Raw genomic sequence first — 17174 nt, forward strand, 5'->3', positions numbered from 1 at the left:
ATAAAGAATTAAAAAAAGTTTTAACGATGACGTCATCTATACGTCTGTCCTCCGATAGATCATAATTGAGAACCAATCAGAATGCGTGCATAGTTCATGGTCAATATTAATCAGCATCTTAAAGCCAGGAAATTAGATTGAGAACACGAAGTCGAGGAAATAGAAAACTGAAAAAAGTTTGCTATGTTTGACTCGTTCAGTTTGGTTTTTCTATCATTTCGTACGTTTCTTTAAGAGAAATGGTGTGAGGTTTTCCTATACCATTCTAAGAAGAAAAAAGAAAGAAATCAAACCTCTGGAAACAGGATACTTTTTAATTCGCACATTACAAGCAACCCCAAATTTATCTTCCCCGACCTAGTATTCCAGTCTTGTTTCCAAACCAGTCAAGCATGGGCTGTCCTAGTATCAATGGTCCAGCTCAAATGTGACCTACTCGATAAATATAACTCACCATTCCAAAAGCCAGAAGCTGCTGAAGAACACTGTTCCACAGTTGAGGATCGTTTATGTTGTTGTCAAGACACAAGTCCGCTACAAGACGTACAGCCTGAGAGGAAGTGGATAGTAATAAAAAAAATCCATCCATGGATACAAGAATAAATAGCGAAATAGCGAAGTAAATATAATCATAAAGAACTGCACAAACAAATAAACAGTATGCACTTTGAGCCAGGATAAATGAAATCTTACAAAGGACCTCTTGAATATTGGCCAACACTATTGGTTAACATTAGCAACCAACCATGAAGACCTTGCCCCACAACATCGGAAAACAACATTAACATTGGCCAACAATGAAAGTACTGGCTATTAATGTTGGTGATAGTGGCCAACAATTAGAAAATTGACTAACAACACTGGCAACATTGACTAATAATATTTACGTATCCACGCATTTAATTTCACCTAGGTTTATACCCCTCTAAATCTGTTGAATGCGTTTCAACATGACAGCACCAACCTTCCTCTCGTGCTTATGGTTTCTCCACAGTCCTCGCACCAGTCCTTCCTTGTTGCATTTGTCAAACGCGCTTGCCGACTGCTGTATGTGTAATCCCTCGAGCTCAGCGAGACAAACTAGAGCCTGCATCTGTTGCCTGTCAACGGTACCAAAATTAGTGGGAAAATATGTCGTGTCAAGAGTAGGTGCCCTTTGAATGAGTTCAAGTTGTGCCCTAGGGATCTATATGAAAACGGAAAAAACTAATCTCGGACCATGGGTCCGCTTAACTGTGGTGTTAAGTGGTTAGAGATGGTGAGTATAGACTTAACATTCAACGATCATGCTAAAGTGTTACGACCGTTAACTTTCAAAAATTCTGAGTCCCCATGCGGAATCGAACCTCAAATCTTCGGATTCCGCGCTCCGATGCTCTACCACTGAGCCACAGAGACCCCATGGTAAGCGATTACGAAGTTCATTTGTCCCACGCTTGTGACAAGACGGAAAAAAAATCTTTCTCTATTTCTTCACCGAGCTCAAAATTCACCATCTCTCTTATTTCTATCTACAAACATTACGCTATCGACATTGCTGATCCAAGCAGTATGCAAGACGCGTGTCATATGAACTTCGTAATAGACCTCGCTCACCATGGGGTCTCTGTGGCTCAGTGGTAGAGCATCGGAGCGCGGAATCCAGAGGTCTGAGGTTTGATTCCTCGGGGCGGCTCAGAATTTTTTCTTTGTCCCACGCTCGTGACAAGACGAAAAAAACATCTTTCTCTATTTCTTTACCGAGCTAAAAACTTAACATCTCTCTTATTTCTATCTATATCGAATCATATTACACCTTTCAAACAAAAAAAGGTCACAATTCGCCTCCCAATAAAAGAAATACCTTTGTGCACTTAATATGTGTAGCTAACTGCGATACAGAACACTCGTTCGAGCCTCAGCTAATTCTTTATCATTACCTGATCACGCTGATTGAAGTTTTGCACAGTTTTTCAATGAATTCTCCAGGAGCAATGGCGAAAAGAGTTCGAAGCGCACGTAGACGACAGGTGCTCGAAGACCCAGTCTAGAACAGTAATAAAAGGTCACCAGTGTGTGTTGTGTGGCTTTATATATCGCTTTAAAAGAATATGGGATTATATGCTTATCTTTAACCCTTTACGCCTTAACATCAATATACATTTTCTCTATACTCTTCTCCATGCATTTCTTAAGGTGCTACTGAGGAGAATTTATTTAACTATCAGGAACTTCTTTAGTTGGTGATCATTTCCGTTATTCTTGTTACCATAATGTGTGATACAGGAGTGATATGGTAAGGAGAATTTGGATTCTAGTCACTCTTAGGGGTTCAAGGGTTAAAAGCGTTGGAGATCTCTAAAGCCAGGAACAAAAAAATTAAGGATCGGCCAGTCGCAAAACACCTGGTACCATCGACTCAAAGTACTTTCACATGTAAGTAGATAGAACAAAAGTCCACTGTTTCTAAAAACCCAAACACACAAAAATAAACATATCACCTAAAACTGATTGGTACTCATATCTATACAAAATACTTCAGATTCCGGCGTCGAGCCAGATATATAAAACCTTGTACAAGGCCTTAAGTTTCAGTACCCTCGGGAGATGCTCATCAGTAAGAGTAAGTCTACCGTTTTAATTCTGATGGTAAAATATTTTTTTCCTTGTTCTACGCTTGAAAGAGATGATTTGATCATCATCCTTCCTTAGATCTTACCTTGTTTGCAAGATTGAGAAGGAATGTAACAGCAGTTGGTCGGTCGCTGCTGCTTTCCATGATGTAGATGACCCTGGACGAAAAGAGAAAACATCAGAATAATGATCAACATAGCTCGACGAGAAACTAAGACGCCTAAAATGTAGATCTCGGGCGAAGTAAAGAGCATTGCATGTAGGATAAACAAATCGGTTGATAGCTTCGAAATTCAGAAGAGATGAATCGAGAAATTTAGTAAAAGCAGGGAAAATATTTCAGATTCCTCATCAGGGGAAAATTTCATGGTAGACATGCTCTGAAAAATTGCTTCCTGCTTGGACCCTCTTGATATAAACAAGTAGTCTCCTAGTTCAATGAAATATTCAGCAAGCAATAAGAACAATTCATGTGTTTATTCACCTTTTCAAGTTCTGCTCATCTTCCTCATTTTCATTATTTTCCTCACTAACAGGTGTGATCAACTGAAGATCAAGTTTTCATTAGTAAACATCTAACAACAACTTTTACCTTAAAATCTAAAAAGGCGTAATTTTAGGTGTGAACATGTTTAGTGATCGGGTAATTTTTATTTTCTTCATCACAGCAGGAAAGGTAAGAAACTGCTAACTGGAAAGATGAGAAGCGCTTTCAAAAGCTTCAAAGAAAAAGGAGCTGCGGGCAACAGTGAAACAAGCGGAGGCCAGAAGTTAAAGTACCCAATTTTGTCCAAAATTCAACTTAGAGGATTTTTCAAGTTTAATTCTCAGCGTTGGACCTCGAGCAAAGAAGTTGATGTCTCGATAACTGTACGGCGCTTGTGTTAAAGGTGCTCTTTGACCGGTTATATCCTTGTTTCAATGACTTATCTTTCAATATGAGAACATACCATGTTTGTGCATGTGAATACATTTATTATATCGCAGTGCCCGTGGTCAATAGGAAGCGAATCCTGTGTTCTGATTGGTTACCCGAACCGCTCGGGATTGCCCACTTTGATCCCGCGCAAAAACAAATTTGAAATGGACATACATCGGCGATAGAGTTGCAAAAGGCGGCTGAAGACACAAAGGAAACATAAACGACTCTCATGGGTTTGTGCTACATACACAGTTGGCTCTCGAAATAAACAATTCTCGGTCCATAAAATCGGGAAAAAAAAAACTCGGCCAGTATCTAGTCATCTTGACATAGACTTGGTCAATAACGCATATCTAGTTACATCAATACACGGAGGTAAATGCTGCTGGCTTTGTTTGCTGTCTTGCCCAACGGAACGAGCCATACTAAAAGAAAGTTCGTTCTATTACCTCCGTGTCACCTGATGTTTCAGCTGAGGAAGGTAGCCATTTCTGAAAACAGAGATTACAGTCATTGCAAGGTATGAGCAATTATGTTTAGGAACACAATGATAAGATTACTTATGTTTAATTTAAGAGTGGTACTGGAAAAATGTAGAGGGCACTGAACGTGTTCATTACTCTGGCTGCTAGTTCTTTTTTTAAGTTTTCTCTTATTCCTGTGTAAAGCGTTTATCCTACCTCAATTAAATAAAGCCTGATCTTCTCTATCTTGGTATTGTTCACACTTGCGACTTCCTCCGCAGTTTTGTGGATGTCTACACAAATAATTAATTAGTACTTTAATTCGGTTTAAATGAAAGAAATCAGAGTCTAGGTGGCAAATTGGGAGAAAATCAATACAAGAGGGCTCACACAGGGCTTAATCCTTCGAAAATTATATGCCGAAGAAGTCTCTAGCTCTTCATTGAATGATAAATTAAAAATGGGGCTCCTTTAAGGAAGCAGAAAAGAGTGTCCATTATAACTGGAGCTGGACGCTTTTGGGAACGATCCCTTGAGCGGCCGCTGGTATTAAAATTGACGGCCCTAACGAAGAACTACCGATCTCTAAAAATCGCAAATATAAAGTATAAGACAACGATCATCATTTATTAAGTCCACCGAGCCGCATATACTCAGCGGACTGTAATTCTTGACCCTTCAAACGCATTTGGGGATTACAGGAAACAATACAGACACATGTTTGAATGGAGGCAAACGGAGATTTTCAAAGCAGCCGTAAATAAGTAACGGGAGCTTCTTCGTTGGTCTTTTGCAGAGTTGGTACTAGTACCTGGCGGTAGGTGAGCAGTGCCTGGTTCTCTAGCTCCATATTTCTCATACAGCTGACAAACCAGTTTGGCCGGTTTACTTGTTAAAGAAGCGATGGAAGGGTCTACAATGTTATATTTGTGGAGTACATGTTCAGTGGCCACGCCCCGACACAGCTCCAACAAGCGGCTATGGGTGAGTTTTGCCTTCTCTTCATCCTGAAATATGTCAAAAGTTACAAAATGTGGTGCTTTTCAAACTGGTCGGTACGAAAAAAAGGGTCACAAAACCTTTCCCAGCTGCCATACAAGTCAAGAGATAATGCGCGACATCTCAAACCTAGTACCACTAATTTTTCAAAGAAAACATAAGTAATCCCGGTCTATGAGAGCCACGAGTGACAATGCTTAAATTCTATTTAAAGAGTTAAAGTTTTTTCGAAGAAAACCTAGGAGACAAATTACAATACCTTTTCAGAACATTCCGATTTCCAAGTCTTAGCAAGGTCAACACAAGTCTTCAGCATATCTATTTTCTCCTCGCCTATGGGAGGAAGCCAGACGGGGAAAATATTATGGTTCTCTCTTCCGCAAATCACAAACATTGATGAGACTGACATGTCGAGATGAGTTCACAAAGCCCGCAAATAATTTTTGTCGATTGGTAGGTCATATGTCAGGCAATGGACTAGCTTTAAACGGACAACAGGCGTTCAGAGTCTGTGAAGTTTGACCTTGATACAGAATTACGCAAACGAATTGGAACCACTTTGAACTTGTGCGACTTTGTTTCTCCATGTCTCAGGAAGCAAAGCCGTCGCTGCCTCTGTTTTCTCACCTCGCGTTTATCGGCTTTTCTATAATCAAGTTGCTATTATGTTAAAGATACTTACGATAGAATGATAGTCTATGAATGATTTATAGAATGATGACTGTCGTTGGATTGCGCCACGAGCTATTGTTAATGAGCGCTATAGAAATAAAGATATTATTATTTATCATTATTGACTTTCCCCTAAACTTTGAGAAATGTTAGGTTTAAAAAGTGTAAAGACCTAGGAGATGTTTCTGGAGAAAATGCTACCATTTCATTACCGAGAGGTAAATTTTGAGCGATCCACTTGGCAGCGGCTATGGCCATCTCCTTGTTGTTAACAGCATACAGCATACTCTTGGCCTTTTCGCTGTTGTAGTTCTTCACCAGTTGGCTCGGTCCTTCATTTACATTCAGACCACTTATGTTGGGATCACTATCAAGATCACAAGGAACCGCTGGACCGACTGAAGATCGCGCTAAGTTACGTATAGCTGTAAGGTACATCTCATCACTGGAAAGCTTTAAAAAGAAACGGTACGAAAAATAGGTCGGAAAAACTAGAGGCATAAGAAATGATTCACTAATGAGCAGTGAACAGTTAGCTATTCTTTGGAAAACTTGACAGTGTATAACCTTGGAAGGTTAATATCTATATCCCGTTAGTCGACAACAAACGTCTCACCTTGAGCAAGTTAGCAATACCCAGAAGCTTTGGAACTGTTTCCTCTGACAACTCGGGAGCTGAAAATTGATTCAGGTTTAAAAGCGGACCATGAAATTCAAACACAAAGGATCCTTTCTGGAGCCAAGTAAAATAATAGCAATGAAAAATGGATAAACACTGAAACATCCAAATTGACTCAGCTACTTACCAAGAATTTTCCATGGATTCCCGTAAAGCAGAGAATGATATGGGAGCCTCGTTCTCGACATTACGGACAACGGTTTATCATTGTCCAAGGTGGCCTGTGAAGACATATAAAATGTCAGTACACTGTTAACTCACTCTCTAAATTGTACTTTGTTGATATGGAATCAGGGACCCAGAGAAACCAAAAGCAAAACAGACAAGCTTGACAATTTCAAAAATTAAGTGAAAAAAAAAAAATTGAGCTGTCGACAGTGAAATAAAAGTTACAATTTTATATCAAACCATTTTAACACTACAACTCCCAGAAGTGATTAACATGGAACTTCTTCCTTTGATCTAACAACAAATTCTTGTATTTAATTTACAAGGATATGTGCAGAAGCTAGAAGGGAGAGTTAAAAATCAGATCTTGGGAGTTAAAGGGTTAACTTAAGAGACAGCAAAGGCTACGCAAGTGTTTTTAGGGACATGAAGTCGCTGTCTTGAACTACCACAGCAAAGGTCCATTTCAATGAAATTCTTTTTTTTTTTTTTAATCGGACCGAATGAACTCAAATAGGGGCCATTCACACCCTTCAAATTGTTTCATACCAAGTCTTAATATTTGTCCAGGAAACGATGAAATTAAAAATGTCGAGGTTAAGAACAAGCGTTTTAAAATTTCATTTAGGTCCTCACCTTTTCACTGTCAGTATTCTGTGATGAAGAATAAAACGATCTCTCATAACTGGTTGGCACTGCTTTGCGTTCGTACTGATACAGGTAGTCCAATAACTGAATACCCTGTAAGAGGAAAAAAAACCAGACTAGTCTTTCATGGCAGGTTCACAAGAAAAAAAGAAATTTCAACTACAATGCCATATGTTCGAGTTTTTCAGATTTGGAGCAGATGTCTTGGACCTCAGAATCTCCGTAAAATCGGATCATTATGTCCCAGGACATCCTTCGAAAGTTCCACGCGGTTTAATCGAGAAGCAGCATGTTTAAATCATAAAGTACAAAAGTCATATCAACACAGGGATAGTAACTGACCTGAGGCAACAATGAGTTGGTTTCATACCTTGTCAACAGTTGAAGCAGTTTCCTGAGAGAGTTCCTTCACCAGGTTGAGTATGAACAGAATTGTATCATAGTCATACGGATCCACCTGAAAAGCAAGATATGAAAGTTTCCATCACACTTGAATTTAGTTAGATAACAATTAACCAAGTCAACCGCTGCGAGCTTAACGGGCGTTTAGGGTCAACAGTTATTGTCAAAAACACAGAGGCTCGCGCGGTTGGATCTTGGTGTTCGAGAGCGATTTTAATAGCGGTTGTGTTTCAATCCTGTGTGGTTCATTCGGCTGTTCACAAGTGTTACCGCATCCCTCCCCACCCTACTCGTCTTTTCCTTCCACCGATCTAATCAGTGTGAAAGGGTGCCTAGAACGAGGGGCTTGTGGCTAGGGTGTGGCGAATTTCCAGTCATGAGGGTGGTAATCTATCTGAAGGTTAAGCTAGCCTGAGGGTACCCCCATGAGGCGCGTAACTTCCAATCATGGGAGGCAACGGTTGATAAAGTTTTAACTAATACCCCATTCATATCAAAGCCAAAACACGTTTTAAAGCTGTTCCTCCTTTTATCTAAAGATTGAGCTAGCCTAAGGGTACCCCCCTGAGGCGCGTAACTTTCAATCATGGGAGGCAGCGGTTGATAAAGTTGTAACTAATACCCCATTCATATCAACGCCAAAACACGTTTTAAAGCTGTTCCTTCTTCTATCTGAAGGTTGAGCTAGCCTAAAGGTACCCCCCTGAGGCGCGTAACTTCCAATCATGGGAGGTAACGGTTGATAAAGTTGTAACTAATACCCCATTCATATTAAAGCCAAAACACGTTTTAAAGCTGTACTGTGAAACACAATTTCAAATTGTTTCCTACATAGAAGTTGCTTAAACTGTTTGTCAACTTCAAATTAAGAAATGAAAGTAAAAGTTAGAGATGAATTGACCCCTACGTAAAAGTTAGTTTTTAAATTTTTTTATGGCTGACTTTTCTTCAGCCAAATCTCTTTTAACTATATATGTTTTGCTGGTGTAAACTGGGGAATAACTTACTATAATTTTGATTACAGTTTGGATATCTAATCTGTTTGGAAGTTTTCTTTGATGCTACTTATCCGTCAACCAGTTCACGGACGTTGTTTTTCATAGATATATTACAACTAAGACTGTTTTTAATGTCATTTTTCGAGCCTACCTTTGACCCTACTTCCACCATCAGTTTAAGAAGGGAACTTGAGCAGGAAATTTTATGGACCACTTTCCGCACATTCCTTTGATAATTCATTTCTTCCACACCGCCTTGTGAAACCACCAGCGGCGAGCGAGGGGAGGGTGGGAGCAATTGCTGTCTAACATACGTCAACAAAGCGCTATCCTCGTCTAGTTTAAATGCCCTGAGAATCACAAAGAACACAGGAGCTAAAAGCATGGAACCACCGATGCATTTGTGACTTATACGGAAATGTAAAGTACGGAAAATTTCAAAATTAAATTGATTGTAGCATAAATATGCATTTCATTGCAAAGGCAACGAAATCGACAGCAGTACCTGCAAAACTCCAAAATCATCTCAAGGCTAATCTGTTGTTTTTGCATCAGGTCTGGCAAAATAGCTAACTTCTCTTCCCGGTCGGTTTTATACACGTCCTTCAACGACATCTGCAAATAATTGAAATCGCCCGTTAAATCCATTATGTATTCCAATATGTGTTTAATTGTGGTTCGATATGGAATGACACTGTTCTGCAAAATTAGTTAAAATAGAATCCTTTGGGAGCCAAATCCTTTGATCTGAGAATTCCTTGATAAATATCCCCTCTACACAAACAATGTTCAATTATTTTGTATGATGATATGGTTCGGTATGGAGTGACACTATGTTCAGCAAAATTACTCGACAAAGAATCATTCGGTGACCAAATCTTTTGATCTGAGAATCCCTTGATAAATGTTTCCACAACACAAATAATGTCATGAATGAAAGTGATCTTCGCAGTGATGTGCACTACTTAGGCAGTAGTGAAAATAAGGCCTGAAAAAAATTCAGGCCTGTACGGGATTTGAACCCATGACCTCTGCGATACCGGTGCAGCGCTCTACCAACTGAGCTAACAAGCCAACTGGGAGCTGGTCATGATGGTGGTTCTAAATAAACAGTTTATTTAGAACCACCATCATGAATTTTTTTCAGGCCTTATTTTCACTACTGCCTAAGTAGTGCACATCACTGCGAAGATCACTTTCATTCATGTCTTTATCCGCAGTTCAAATATATGACCTTCATATATTCTTAACCGTCTATACAACACAAATAATGTTAAATTATTTTTAGTTGATCAGTAAAACTCAAAACTGCATAGGGGGGCTGTGGGACAGAGGGGACTTTTAAAATATGGTTAACAGACGAAAAACATTAGTCACGTTCACAAGAAGCATCCATGAGGGGCAGCATGGTGGAGAGGTCAGCGTGTCAGATGCGCGCTGCGGAGGTACATGCACACTCCTCTTTGATCCTAGCTTTGAGTTTAGACCCTCCAAAAAGTTGCTAAAACAAGGTTCATATAATTTAAGACGAGATGTATTCTTCCAGTAAAGGAACAAGGCAGACCGTTACCTTAAGTCGTCCAAGTTTTATTCCCCATGTGGCATTGGTAAATATTTCCTGACACTTTTGAAGAACAGCAGGCTCATTACACAGCTGAGCATAGTCCATGCCAACCTTTGAAAAAGCCTACAAGAAGTGGAGTTCTAACAATCAAATCGGTCAGCAATCCTTCAATTTTTCAAACTCACGCTTAAAGCGAACAAAAAAACAGAAAAACAAAACAAATTTAAAAGAAAATCAATGCGATAATGGCTACAATAACTAATGATAAATAAATAATTTCCATCTAAGTTTCTAATAGCGTCTTACCAGAATTTTAGTACAGCTCTGACCAAGGAAATTTGTCCCAGATACCAAGATCTGAAAGGCAGTCTGTTTTGGTATGGAACACAGGTAACCTAGACCCACGTCATGGTCAACTGATCGATAATTGAATACCTACATGACAAAAAAAAAGTTTTTTGAGTCGCCGCTTGCAGAAACGAGAGCTTATCAAGTGTTTGTCATTTCTTTCTCCATTTTTTAAAATGCCATTCAGGTTTTGTTTAACGGGCAGCAAAAAGTTCGAAAACCTCATCAGTGAGTGTGAGAGTGAAGACAGTTTGTGGATTGAACCTTGAGAGGTTTACTTCCGGCAGGATTAAGAATTACTGAGACACTACGACGGTACTAATAGTCCATGTAATTCTTACTTCGCCGAAAAAGACGTAATATATTTTGAAGTAGCCCTTTCGATCACCAATGTATGTTACAACGTAACAAAGCTGGGCTAAATCGTTTTTCCTATCAATTTGACAACGCATACCTTCCTCAAAAGGTTTCCAGAAAGCTCTTGCATCATTTTAATGCTCATCGTAGCAATCTTCGCCAGCCTCTGTTTCTCAATTTCGCCGCTCTTTTGATCCTCCTGGAAGACGAAAAGATTGTCATGTACTTAGTGAATTCAGGCTCGAGGACTATCACTATCTGTCATGAATGGATTGCAGGTCAAGATATGCCACCAATTATTGTCTCACCTTGTCGTTACTAAGCATACTGTTTACCGCAAAATGTTGCAGACAGACACCAAGAGTCTAAAAAAGACAATTAGAAATGCATCAGAAAGATGAGCGTGTGCTGACAGACTGAAAATTTTCTAGGGGTTATTGCTTATTTGCACTACTGCAAATGACCAATATTCCCTACAAAAGTCATTTTAATCCGGTCTTGGCACCGCCGGGGTTAGCTAAACAACTATTTCAACCATTTTTCAAATGATCCTCACCTGAAGTAAATACTGTAAAGCCAACTCGCACAGACTGTTATCCTGAAGGTGTCTGATTATGTCAAGTCCAGCACTACTAGTCAGCATCAAATACGAAGACTGTTTATCCACTTCACCACTTTCAGTTGCCTTTGATTCTGATCAAAAGCACAAAATCATCCCTTGAGTTGAGAGCTTACGATACGTAACTCGACAAGATATTTAATAAGCAACGTCAAGATTACTGCGTCGTGAAATGCTAAGCATTTTAATAATAAAAACAGTAATAGAGAATTTTGGTGTCTCTAGGTGATAAGGTTGACCTGTTACGTATAGCCTCAATAAGCATAAGAATCCGCTGAAATTTGGCTGGTTTCAAAAGCTGTGATTGGTGGATTTCAGTCCTAGCTGTTCTAGGCGTGCTGCAGTCGAAACGACTTGCAAGAAACTGAAATGGGTCTATCGACTTACAGCACAACTTTACCTTGACACTTTTGTCTTCTACCAGCTACTCGTGCTTGATAAAATGGTCTTTGTCCGGCTGAGTTGTAATTGGCTGTTGGTGACGTAAATAGGAGTTCTCGTTTATCAGGTGGACATTTTTGTACACAAGGTAGGTAAGAGTTTCATGGCATGATCTTGTCGTGTCATGTCAAAATTCTTTCAACAAACCATATTGGTATGAAATAACAATCATATCTGCGTCTCACAACAGTTGATGCGGACATGAAAGGGTGTCCATGAGATCATAAAATAAACATTACTCACATAGACCAGGCCTCTAATAACTCGAAAATCTTCTGGTTTCCCTAACAGCTCACTAGTATTAACAGTTTATATATTCTTTGGAGCAGTGCTTTCTCCGGTTTTTAACACAAGAAAAAAAAAGGAGACTTAATCCGGGCGCTAAACTTTAGGGCGCTTTGATAAATACGATATTAGCTTTTTTCTAATGAGGAAAACACACCGTTTTTGGGCCAGAGATGTTCCCAGATCTCTTGATTGTCGCGTGACTGAAACTACACGCAATGTACCCCTGCAAGAACATTTTTCGAATTTCTCAGTCGTTACCTGGAACTGCAGCTATGCTAAGCTTTGCAGCTAAGGGCAGAGCAACAAAAGAATCCAGCACTAAACAGTCTTCCCTGAACCTTTTACCAAATGTCCATTCCATAAAGGGATCCTGACTTGAGCTGAAAAAGTAAAGGAAGAAAAAGGAGGACAGATTAGCATGGAATTTGACTAAATATGAACACGTAAAGTTTGTGCGTCTTAAACCTTTTCACCCCGATATCAGTATGTCCAGTGCATTTTCAACAAAAATGAGCGGACGATTTGATTTAAAAAGAATAAAGAACTTCTTTTTAAGATGGCGCTCATTTATTTTTTTTCAGCAAATATACAATAAAGAGAAATTAGATGTCAGTCACCGGTGGTGACCATTCATACCCTTGTATCTCATTGCACGATGACAATAGTGATAAAGGTCTGGAAAATGTTGATTTATTTAGTAGACGAATTCAAGACAATCAATGAAAGTTGGAATCCAATGTCCAAAGTAGCCAAGTAAACGGTACAGACATACAACTAAAGCAAATGTAAGACTAAATTTTTCTCTGCGTGATGACACCACAAAGTCATTCTTCTACTGAAGCAAGACCTCGATGTCCTTCCATCATTATTTAACTGTGTTTAAGCAATCAGTGGTTAGCCTTGCGAACGTAAATTGGCCACTGTAAAGAGTTTCAAAGCTAACGTTCGAGCGTTAACCCTTCGTCAGAGCGAATGACCAAGGGCTAACGCTCGAAACATCAGCGTCAACTCTCCCACTGAAGTAGCACCACAGTTTCTTTAAATATTTACCTCCTTTATTCGGTTAGCCTTGCGAACCTTGTGGTGCACCACGGTTTCTATCACTCAGAACGACTAGGAGTATCGCTAAAGCCTCTGAATAGGATGCTACACCCCAACCAGACAGCCATTCGTCAAATTTCCCTAACAGTTACCAGTTCCCATTTACGCTTCTGAGTGGAATTTGCACTGTGATAAGAGTGTGCCTTGACAAAGAACACAACACAAACGACCCAGCCAGTTTTCGCGCCCAGAACAGCACCCATTGGAGAATTGCGTCTCCGCGGGCTCATAATGTATTGGGATAATAGACAAAACTTGCGTGAAAAACGTAATACCAAAAGATGCCCACCTTTGTGGAGTTGTTTGGACGGAAAATCCGTAATCACCACTCTCACACTGCGAGTACACAGAGTCTGTCAGACGGCAATACTTGCACAGCTCAGTGCAGTCACATAGCAAATCTAGGCAATGAGAAAAACACGCCATAAAAGAAATCAAATACAAGATAAGGTTATAAACAACAACTGTACGTACAAAGTAACTGTCAGCTTTGAACAAATTCAAGGAAGATCGTGTCAGTTGCAAGAGCAGTTTCTTTAATTTAACTGTCAACCATACAGTTTCCCATCAGGTCGTAAAATCTAGTGACCAGTTTTTAAATGCTGCTCCGCAAAAGTTGCAACTATTAGCAGATAAAGAGGCACGATATGCGTTTCGCCACGGGTGTGGGACAAAGGAAAAATATTAGAAACCCCCCAGAGATTGCACCTTACAGCAACGAATCTGAAGATTTGAGGTTTGAATACTTTAAGCAGACTCATTTTTTCTGTGCCTTACACTCGCGACGAAACGAATATAAACATTTTAAACTGATAAGACGACCAAGCTAGATCTTATAAATCTTCTTCATCTACATAAACAAAAGAAAAGGACGGTTTGCTTCCTTTGTCCAATCAGTACTACTAACCTGCTGAACAGTGAGTCGATGCTTGACACAAGAGCTGATGTATCGTATGAGTCAGGTGATACATGTTCTCGTTCTTATCCGTAACTATGGAGTGTCCTTCAGCAAGCGTCTCACAAAGATTGAGAACGACTTTGTACAAGGACAAGGCAGTTCTTGCACATGGAGCTCTTTCAATCAACTCCCTAAAACAATTCCAATCACCAAAAGCAATGTTGAAATTTCCCGCCATCTCCGAAAAAAAAGGGTTAATTGTGTGCAAAATGTCTAGGGACGCTCATCATAAGTCTGGTGCATGGATATAAACAAAACAATGACTTTGCGTCGTTAGGAATGGCATGGCGGATCTACAATGATTAATTATCCTAAAGATCTTACAAGTCGTACTTTATGTGAAAACCCAGTAATCTTTAAAACCGTATTTTTGTTCAGAACCGTAAGAGGGAAAAATACTGTTGTACTACTGACCATCGATAACGCAAAATAAGAAACTTGTTACGAGAGGAATGCAGTTTACAATCGTCACATACGACAAAGACAGCAATATAACAAAACAGATCGCTTAATTTTCAGGAAAAATTTTTGACAAAGTACAGAAACCCCACTAGGAAGAGATGAAAGCGACTATGATGGATTAGCTATTGCTTGTTGAGAAAGCAGCTTGTTGACAATTGTGGATAACAAGCACGGGACACAGAATACCAAGCAATGAAATGTTCTTTCTTTTTCAAAACCAGAAGAAGTTCACAGGACGATAGCATACCTGCACATATCTAAAGCATACGATATATTCCCTGCAGAGATTGCTTTGGACATCAACGTCAGTCTTATTTCTTCCTTTAACATTCCCACTAATTCCCCTAACCTTCAAAAGACATTAGATATAAACTACATTTGAGCAAATACCGTACATGCTAACGTATCTTCACTTAACGCTACTATTTGAACAGCCTATGGTTAATCGGACAATAAAAAAAATTATAAGCAGAATTATTGCATCATTGGATCTAATTCCTGCTTCACGTGTTTGATGCTTTTGCTATAAAAAGTATTGTCTAAAGCGTAACAGACTGAAGAAAATCTCAACTCTGGCTGTATTGATGTTATAAGTTCGTGAATAGATTCTAACCATTTCGATGCATGAATATTAGTAGGTAATGACCTGGTTAGTTATGATCAACATAAGATCACTGTATCTCAGCATCTGACACAGATCTAAAAGGTATGGTTACAAAAGACGACATCTAAAGGTAATGCCTTGTAATGCACTTTCTTAACGAGAAGCAGTTAACGAACGATGAATCCTAATAAGTAAGAGATAGTTGGACATTTCTTTCTAAATAATATCCGTTAAAAGAAGTCAACTAATACTTACCTGAATAGTTTAGTCAATGTCACTTGTTCTACACCAGAGCATACCTCGCTGCTAATCTTTTGCGAATCATGCTATGAAAAAACAAACAGAGAGATAAAGATACATAGGGAGTAATGGCGAAGATACAGGTTCTGTACTTTTGAAAAAGCCCAAAGTAGCTCATGCCCTGACGTGGCGTTTCACTTCCGAAAAGAGGCTCTCCACCAGTAAAGCTCTGTAGTCATGATAATTATTTAATATCCTTTGATTTCTTTGTACATTCGTGAGCAGTTTTCTTCAATACACCGACAAACAGGAGTCGGTCATTACCTTTTCATCAACATCACTGTCCTTCTTTTCACGAGAATCTAAATACAGTCGAAGATATTGTTCAAATAATCCATGCCGAACGTCGGGAACCTGATACTCCTCGACAGACAGGAATACAGAGAATTCTCTCTGAAACGCAAACAAAAAAAAGTAGAAAAAAAAAAAGTTTAAACAAAAAAAGAAGGAAAAAAGAAGGAAAAAAAAAAGGTCAGTTTCGTCTCCAGTACCATGGAAGATGCAGTGGCCTAACAGTTAATTAACTCCCAAGATCTCATTGTCAATTCTCCCCTCTCGCTGCTAAACATTTCTTTGTAAATAGTTTCGAGAATTTGGTGTTAGATCAAGATAACTTCTACTTGATAAGTTTGAATATTCTCATGACCTGTTTGCTGGATAATGTTTTGATATTACAGGGAGAAGATATATGTTAATCACTTTTGGGAGTTAAGGAGTTAAGCAAACTGGTCCATGTTCTAGCCCTGGCTGGGATCATCCTATTCTGGGGAAGGGGAGGGGGAGTAACCCTTTTGCTATTGAAACCAGAATAAGTTTGAGCGGTGTCGACCACTTGGCTTGTGAGCAATCTACAGCAAAAGGGCTACTCCCCCTCCCCTCCCCCAAAATAGTCTGATATGGATACAGTTAGGTTCCAAATTAGATGAACCTCACCTGAAGTGCAGAAATCATTTGCAGTGTAGAAAGAGATTCATCTACGTCGACAATCGATGAAAGGTCTTTGAATCAAAAGCGAAGACACAAAAAAAGATCAGAAACAAATCATGAACTATCTCTAAACAATCATATGCATAAAGTAATTATGGAGTAGAAAACAGATAAAAGAGGTAGTAAAAAGAAAGAGGTTGGACTCACTATGCTTCTTCATGAACTTCAAGATTGCAACCCCTGCTTGAGCAGCCACAATCTTCTCTGAAGAGAATTCCTGGATGTTTGAAAGAACAAATGGTATCCATTTAGAAGCGTAAAAAGTTTTAAAAATTATTTTCAAAAGGCTATTCTTCCTCAACATCAGCAACAGCAACAAAAAAAAGGTTAATAACCTTCGTATCACTGAAGTTATTTTCAAGAATTCCACTGAGCCAAGTCACCAGTTCATGCGCATACTGTTCTGCTTGCGGTAATGGAACTGACTCTAGCAACTCCAAACAGGCTGGAATCTAAAACACCATGTGTTAGCGAGTCTCATTTTCAGAATGGGACGGTAACGTTAGCCAATCAGTTAACAAGATTTTTTCATCTGACCCACCCACGGATTAAAGGAAAAAAAAAAACATGGCTTGACAAG

At 39.3% G+C, this 17174-nt stretch overlaps 1 protein-coding gene across 1 annotated transcript in view; it reads right to left on the bottom strand.

Moving 5' to 3' along the window:
• Positions 1-17174, bottom strand: part of LOC131791888 (kinetochore-associated protein 1) — a 41412-nt gene that overhangs the window by 5194 nt on the left and 19044 nt on the right. The window contains exons 33-63 of the mRNA XM_059109259.2: positions 16930-17046; positions 16742-16811; positions 16541-16605; positions 15872-16000; positions 15563-15633; positions 14951-15052; positions 14191-14372; positions 13573-13684; positions 12441-12562; positions 11854-11925; positions 11391-11527; positions 11143-11199; positions 10932-11033; positions 10436-10564; positions 10136-10252; positions 9071-9180; positions 8717-8915; positions 7536-7622; positions 7154-7258; positions 6477-6570; positions 6287-6345; positions 5883-6123; positions 5258-5331; positions 4811-5006; positions 4216-4292; positions 3985-4026; positions 3098-3159; positions 2699-2771; positions 1920-2026; positions 965-1100; positions 455-550 (exon numbers count right to left, since the gene is read on the bottom strand). Of these exons, the coding sequence (XP_058965242.2) occupies positions 455-550; positions 965-1100; positions 1920-2026; positions 2699-2771; positions 3098-3159; positions 3985-4026; positions 4216-4292; positions 4811-5006; positions 5258-5331; positions 5883-6123; positions 6287-6345; positions 6477-6570; positions 7154-7258; positions 7536-7622; positions 8717-8915; positions 9071-9180; positions 10136-10252; positions 10436-10564; positions 10932-11033; positions 11143-11199; positions 11391-11527; positions 11854-11925; positions 12441-12562; positions 13573-13684; positions 14191-14372; positions 14951-15052; positions 15563-15633; positions 15872-16000; positions 16541-16605; positions 16742-16811; positions 16930-17046 (3342 nt within the window). The remainder of the gene's footprint in view (positions 1-454; positions 551-964; positions 1101-1919; positions 2027-2698; positions 2772-3097; positions 3160-3984; positions 4027-4215; positions 4293-4810; positions 5007-5257; positions 5332-5882; positions 6124-6286; positions 6346-6476; positions 6571-7153; positions 7259-7535; positions 7623-8716; positions 8916-9070; positions 9181-10135; positions 10253-10435; positions 10565-10931; positions 11034-11142; positions 11200-11390; positions 11528-11853; positions 11926-12440; positions 12563-13572; positions 13685-14190; positions 14373-14950; positions 15053-15562; positions 15634-15871; positions 16001-16540; positions 16606-16741; positions 16812-16929; positions 17047-17174) is intronic.

Source organism: Pocillopora verrucosa, chromosome 7 (assembly GCF_036669915.1).
Source record: "Pocillopora verrucosa isolate sample1 chromosome 7, ASM3666991v2, whole genome shotgun sequence".
NCBI classification, from domain to species: Eukaryota; Metazoa; Cnidaria; class Anthozoa; order Scleractinia; family Pocilloporidae; genus Pocillopora; species Pocillopora verrucosa.